The sequence below is a fragment of the Nematolebias whitei genome, chromosome 6, assembly GCF_014905685.2.
Source record: "Nematolebias whitei isolate Nwh7 chromosome 6, NemWhi1, whole genome shotgun sequence".
Taxonomy (NCBI): Eukaryota; Metazoa; Chordata; class Actinopteri; order Cyprinodontiformes; family Rivulidae; genus Nematolebias; species Nematolebias whitei.
In genome coordinates, this window is record NC_056503.1 from 48,052,503 (window position 1) to 48,058,835 (window position 6,333).

Consider the following 6,333-nt stretch of genomic DNA (forward strand, 5'->3'; position numbering starts at 1 on the left):
TCTGAGAGCAGCAGGTTGTTCAGACAGGCAGCTGTCACTCACACTTCAGAGCAGTTGAACATTTTCAGCCATTCATCATAACTCTTACATCACCTGGTCACATAAATAAAACATGACTTACCAAGAAGGCCAGAGCTCACCTCCAGCACCTGGAAGACAAGTTAAAGGTTTAAGACCAGCAACTTTTCAATGAACTAAAGATATTTTACGTCTTCCAGTTGTCACTTCTCATTAGTAACACTGCTACAGAGGGTTGGCAGCAGTGGGTTGCAGGAGAAATAATTACTCTTTGCACTGTAGGAGCTCTGTGGTCCACCGGACAGAACCAGAGCTCAAACTGTGCCGACAGAACGGAGCCTTCTGTAAACTGTCTCTATGATAAATGTTTAACTATTTATTTTTACATCCCATCATCAGAGTTGCAGCACAAAAGGCTGGACTGTGATGTTCTGTAAAAGATCTCACAACTGTCTATGGACTCAGTTGAGGCTTTCTGCTGGGTGATCCTACTCACTTCCAGCTCAGGTCTTGGGACCCAGCAGCCAAGCTTCCATGCAAGCCAAGGCTTATTCTACACCTGCAAGCTAGAGGCCATTAAATGGCCAGGTAGCTACGTCATTGGATGAATCCTGGTATCGACCGCTTTAAAACAGCCATTTTATACAGCTGCACAGACTTGCTTTCATTTTGTTCCTCAAATAAGCCTGTTCTGGCTCACTTTAACTCGTGTCACTTTAATGTCTTAGATGTTGTGCTTAAAAAAAATAACTAGACATCAGGTGTGTCGAGCCACCTTACTCTGACAATCCCACCCACACTGAGGGAGCACTCAGTCGTACAAAACACCAGAGGCCATTTAAAATGGAAATGAAGTGAAGCGGGTCGTAGGACTCTTCAATCAAAAGACAGCTTTTGACACCAGGACTGATCTGACCTGGTGTCTGGGAATTCCTAACATTTGAAGCACTTTATGGTCGACGTAAACGTCATTCGTTCAGAGAAAATAACCAAACTATGGGAGTCCAAACTATTTTTGCTACAGCAAGTTTGTGCAGCATTACTCACCTGGAATGAAGGTGGTCAGCCGACAGGAAGTTCACCGCACCACGCTGAGTCGTCCTCTGTGTAGAAGAAAGGAGGCAGGGGTTAGTGGAGGTTCAACCGTCATCACTTATCCTTCACTGTGCAGAGTTTCTGCTCGGATATTTATACATCGCCTCCTCAGTGCTTACACAGCTTTAACTAATGAAAGTGAAACTTTTAAGTGGAGCATATACTTTATATTTCTACAATTTAAAAAGTTATATTATCTGCTCAACACAACAAAAACAATTTAATTTAAACACTGCTGCTTCCAACAGCATGTTAATTATATAACCAGTAACATGAATCAAACTGCCAATCAGGCAGTAACGTGAATCAGTGTGCCAGGCCTCATTGTCACCGATCAGCAACTGATAATGCAGCCGTGAAAGCAAAACCTGACAGTTTTGTTTTTTTTATAACCACTGCTGCTCAGGAACCAGTCCACAGAACAGGAAAACTCAAAAGAGCAAGCTGTGGTCCAGAATACTAACATTTTCAACGAGATGCATACAACTTTAAACTCAACAAATCGAGCTCATGTATTAAATCATGCAAATGCTAACCAAGCAACGATAACTCGTGGTTCAAATTGTTTTAAAGATTACAGCCTGATGATGAATAGGACGATCACTGGACAGCAGTTCGATCCTTCGCCACGTGTCTCCAAAGACAAATTTGAATCAACTCATGGACATACATTTGAAATCCGACCATGGATACCAAGTCTAGCCATCTTTAACTGCAGTTTCACACGCATTTAAGCACTAATGACCTTAAATGACGCAACGTATTTGGAGAAAGTTGTACTTTTAGCATTTAGCTTAACGGCAGCTAAATGCTAATGCTAACCGCACGATGAGCATCAAGTGTTCATGTCACGTTTTGTTTGGTAATAAAAGTTTAATGTACAAAATAATGGCTGTTAAGTTTACTATTGTACTGCATTAGTGTTTCAAACTGGGGAGAAAAAAACAGCTCGTACTCACTCATTTCTCTGCAAGCTAACGCTTCAGCGCTCTACCCGCGAACAACTGAAGAAAAAGGAGCAACTGCCGCGTGCCAGGAGAGTTTAAAGGAACGTAAACTGCTTTACGACAGTTGGAGCGGCTTTTTGGCAACACGTGACCGTAGGCCAGTTTACAAATAATAAATTATTATTATTTGTAGTAGTAGTAGCAGTAGTACGTACAAATATATGAATTATGTGTATTACGACTAAAGAGAAAATAACGAAGTATTGTGTCATCTAGTATTTAAAATGCAGAATAAATACGTCAGATTTAAAAAAAAAACGGAACATTGTTCACACAGCGCGTTAAACGCGTGACGTCATCATCCTGCGACAAAACAAACCACCGCGTAGAAGCATGATGGAGGTCTCTGTTTCTTCTGCTTTTCTCAGAGAGTTTGGCTGTGAACAAACTTTACTGTCTCGACCTGATGGTTCAGCTTCTTTCGTTCAGGGTAATAAACTATTATTTTAATTTTTCTGGATTTAAATCGGATTTATAATCATCTTCTGGATCCGTAGCTACTTCAGATTAAGTTAAATCAGTCTGAGGAGTTTATTTATTTGTATGTGATGAAACATATTTAAGGAGGTAAATTTGAAATTATATGTTAGGAAAAAGAAATGCTTGTGCGGGTAAATTGCATTTCTTTGCAATTTTACTTCAGTTAAATTAAAGTCGCCTCAAACAAAAATCACATTACAGTATTGTAATGTGAATCTTCAAGTGTTTTTTAATTTCTGTGTAGATAAACGTTTTGAAACTCTAATGAAGGATAAAACCTTGGGAAGTTGTCTCGCAGCTTTTCTTCTGAATCTGGTGTTTAACAGACCTCAGATGTGTTTAGGACACATTTTTATGTTTTATTTTCTCAGCTCTGAAATGACTCTTTGGTCTTGTTGCTCGTGTTATGATTCATTTTATTTGCCATTTAAAAAAATCCAACGTAAAGCATATTTGGGATTCATAAAAGGCACAGCATACATTTAATATATGCAACTTTATAATTGTTAAGACATATAATAATAAATGACATAAGACGTATAATAATGGTATAAATGCTTTTGTTTTTCCTGTCTGGAGGAGATACGTGCGTAATGGCTGGAGTGTATGGACCGGCCGAGGTCAAAGTCAGCAAGGAAATCTACGATCGAGCGACCCTGGAGGTGCTGATCCAACCTAAAGTGGGCCTGCCGGGTAATTTGACCTTTCTGAAGACTGAAGCTCATTAATGTGCTGAATGAATGTTGTAAACACGACATCTCAAAGCGAACAGATTGGTCCTGAGCCGAACAGCGTTTTTTTTTTTTGTTCACAGTCTGGAGCAGATTGTTCGTCTCACCTTTAAGACACAAACTGTTATAATTACATCAATATTCACAGAAACATGAGAGGAAAGTCAGGAGTTTAAAATAGAAGGTTTAACCTTGCAGACCTTTTTTTAGGCTGACAGGCTGGTTAGCTTCATTTTTTATTGTTAGAGTCGTCATTTTACTTGTCAACACTGAAATGTTTGCAGTAGGAGAGAGGTTCAAGTAGTTTTGACATTACTGTTAATATTTCACAAAGATGTACTCACATTTGATGGACAGTTTTTTCCTAAATGACCTGCGAAGTTTTTGACAAACACTTGATTTTGTTTTCTCTTAATATTTATTCATTTGGACATTTTTTCACAAACACAAGTAGAAAGGTAAATATTTTTAGTTCCTACACTGACCAACGCTGTTGTATTTAGAAATCTTATCATTTAATGCAGCAAAACATAAAATAGATTTTTTTTTAACACGGCTGTGAAGAATGCACCAATCAGCAGGTTCACAAATGATAATAAATAAATTTCAGTTTTAAGTCCCGAGTTTTAAAAATGATGCAGATGAAGACATCTTGGCTCAGTTCTCCTTTAAAAAGTTGAATGTCTTCAGCCACAGAAACCGTCCAGCTGCCTCCTTTTTAAAACTCGTAGTATTTTCAGGTCCTCAGACAGACTTTGTTTTAAGGATGAAGCTGCTTTCCTCCAGCACAGCACCAGGTGGAGCCGGTCTCCTGCGTCATGTCTTCTTCTTCTTCTTCTTCTTCTTCTTCAGGTGTGAGGGAGCGATCGCAGGAGCAGTGTGTGAGAGAAACGTGTGAGGCAGCGCTGCTCTTATCTCTTCATCCTCGCTCCTCGCTGACTCTCATCCTTCAGGTTCTGCACGACGACGGCTCCGTATCCTTCACCGATGCTCTCTAGATCTTTGTGAACTGGGGGAAAACATGGCGCTTTTATTTTGGCGGGTGTTGTTCCTGACCCGGTCCTCAGCTCCTGGCCTGCTGCCTGAATGCAGCCTGCATGGCTCTGATGGATGCGGGTCTGTCCATGAGCCGCCTGTTCTGTGGCGTGACCTGCGCCATCACCGCAGACGGGCAGATCGTCACCGACCCCACGGCCGCTCAGGAGAAGGTAAATCTGAGGCTCGGGTTCTAAAATGATCCAAATCCAATGTCAGGTGAACACAAACACACAGGAGGTTCCACCTCATCTTTATCTAAAACCTGGTTCCAGGTTCTGGTCCAGCAGCTTGTAGAACCTCCTCAACCTTCAGTGTTTTCTGTAGGACTTCATCAGCCTCTCTCATGGTTCTGGCCCACTCTTCTTTCCAACATTGCTTCACTTCATTGAGGTTTCTGCTCAGTTCTCAGTCAGGTTCAGATTCTGGACTCTGACTGGACTGTTGCAGCACGTTGGTTCTGTTCTTTCTGACCCGTTCTGTTGTAGATCAGCTGCTGTGTTCTGGATCATGGTTCTGTTGGACCCAGTTTGGTCCAAGCTTCAGCTGTTGGACTCAGAACCTTTGGTCTGCATAGTCGTTCTGGTCCACTCAGTGACTGACAGGAGCCCAAACCATTAGCCCTCCACCTCCGTGCTGACAGCTGGAATAAGGTGTTTGCTGCAGTGCATTCTGGGTAAACATACGTCTCCTGATCTGGTTCTGGTCCAGAAGTCTCGTGGTTCCTTCAGATGAAAATTTCCAAACTGAAGTCATGCTGCCATCTGGCTTCTTCTTTGTCTGACAGAGCTTTAAGCAACATCTGAGGATGAACGGTGTCTACAGATGATGATCTGTGGAAGTGTGCCTGAGTCCAGAACCAGAATCAGACCTGGTTTTAATGCAGCGAGGTCCAGAACAGAACCAGGCCTGGTTTTAATGCAGTGGCCCCCAAGGGCCTGAAGATTACCACCATCCAATATTGATTACTTTTAGCTTTTCAGTTAACATTTTTCTAAATTTAGCTTTTATATGCTGATTAGCCTTATGCTATTTTTAGCTCCAGTTTAGCTACTTTTAGCTAGCTTTTTGCTGTTTGTGACTTCTGTTTTGGCACTTTTAACCATTCTTTTCCCTAAACTTAGGTTTTATCTACTGTTTGTCTATTACATGAAGACTAAGTTCTGGTACTTTCAGCTCGTCTTTTGCTACATGTAGCTAACACTTAGCTGTTGATAGTTTTTTCACTTTTAGCTTTTACCTAGTTCTTTGCTACAGTTAGTTTTCCACTAGTTTTTTTTCTACCGTCTCAGTTTCAGCGTGTTCAGAGATCTCCCAGGTGTTTTCTGTTTGAGCCCTTCACACAGGCAGCAGGTTTTAGTTGGATTTTATTTTATTTCCATTTTATTAAAGCTCCGGTTGGATCAGAGGGTTTTAAGTGTCTTCAGCTGGTTCCTCCTTGGTTCTCCAAACGCTTCTGTAATGAAACTTTTAGATAGTTTCAACAGACTGCTGAACCTCTGCCCATCGTGACTTCTTAAAGTCTCTTTAGTCAGTTTTCATCACTTCCTGTCTTCTTTCTTTTAAGGAAAGTCGAGCTTTGATGACTTTTGCTATCGACAGCTCAGAGCGCAAAGCGATCATGTCCTCCACCAGAGGGTCGTTTTCCGTTCATGAGGTTTGTATCTGTTATGTAGCCGAGCCATCTCTGGTTGACTTGTTTCATTTCAGCTGATGTTTGTTCTCCCACAGCTGCAGCAGTGTTTAGCTGTGAGTCAGAAAGCTTCAGAGAAGATCTTCCTCTTCTACAGGGACTCTGTGAGGCGGCGGTACTCCAAAAACCTCTGACGGAGGAGCAACTTTTGTCTCTTTGTGTTGTTTTTTTTTAATATAAAGCCTAAAATAAATCTGCTGTGAGCCACTCTGACCTGCGTCAGCTGAGCTGTACAGAAGACTCAAACGTTTCTGTTAAACGATCAAATAAAGAA

General features: G+C 41.3%; 1 protein-coding gene across 1 annotated transcript; it reads left to right on the forward strand.

Annotated features, from left to right (window-relative positions):
• The first annotated feature begins 2,451 nt into the window (after positions 1 to 2,451).
• exosc5 (exosome component 5) lies at positions 2,452 to 6,333 on the forward strand. Its single transcript, XM_037678369.1, has 6 exons — positions 2,452 to 2,550; positions 3,180 to 3,293; positions 4,184 to 4,305; positions 4,399 to 4,539; positions 5,934 to 6,023; positions 6,098 to 6,333. The coding sequence occupies exons 1-6, from the start codon at positions 2,454 to 2,456 to the stop codon at positions 6,191 to 6,193; spliced, it is 660 nt and encodes a 219-aa protein (XP_037534297.1). The 5' UTR covers positions 2,452 to 2,453; the 3' UTR covers positions 6,194 to 6,333.

What these genes read in the sequence shown, in the direction of transcription:
- exosc5 (XM_037678369.1), top strand. Translation starts at nt 2,454, where the DNA reads ATGATGGAGGTCTCTGTTTCTTCTGCTTTTCTCAGAGAGTTTGGCTGT. An exon ending in TTCTGCACGACGACGGCTCC is followed by an intron (nt 4,306 to 4,398) that starts GTATCCTTCACC and finishes CCCGGTCCTCAG; the next exon opens with CTCCTGGCCTGCTGCCTGAA. An exon ending in CCACGGCCGCTCAGGAGAAG is followed by an intron (nt 4,540 to 5,933) that starts GTAAATCTGAGG and finishes CTTTCTTTTAAG; the next exon opens with GAAAGTCGAGCTTTGATGAC.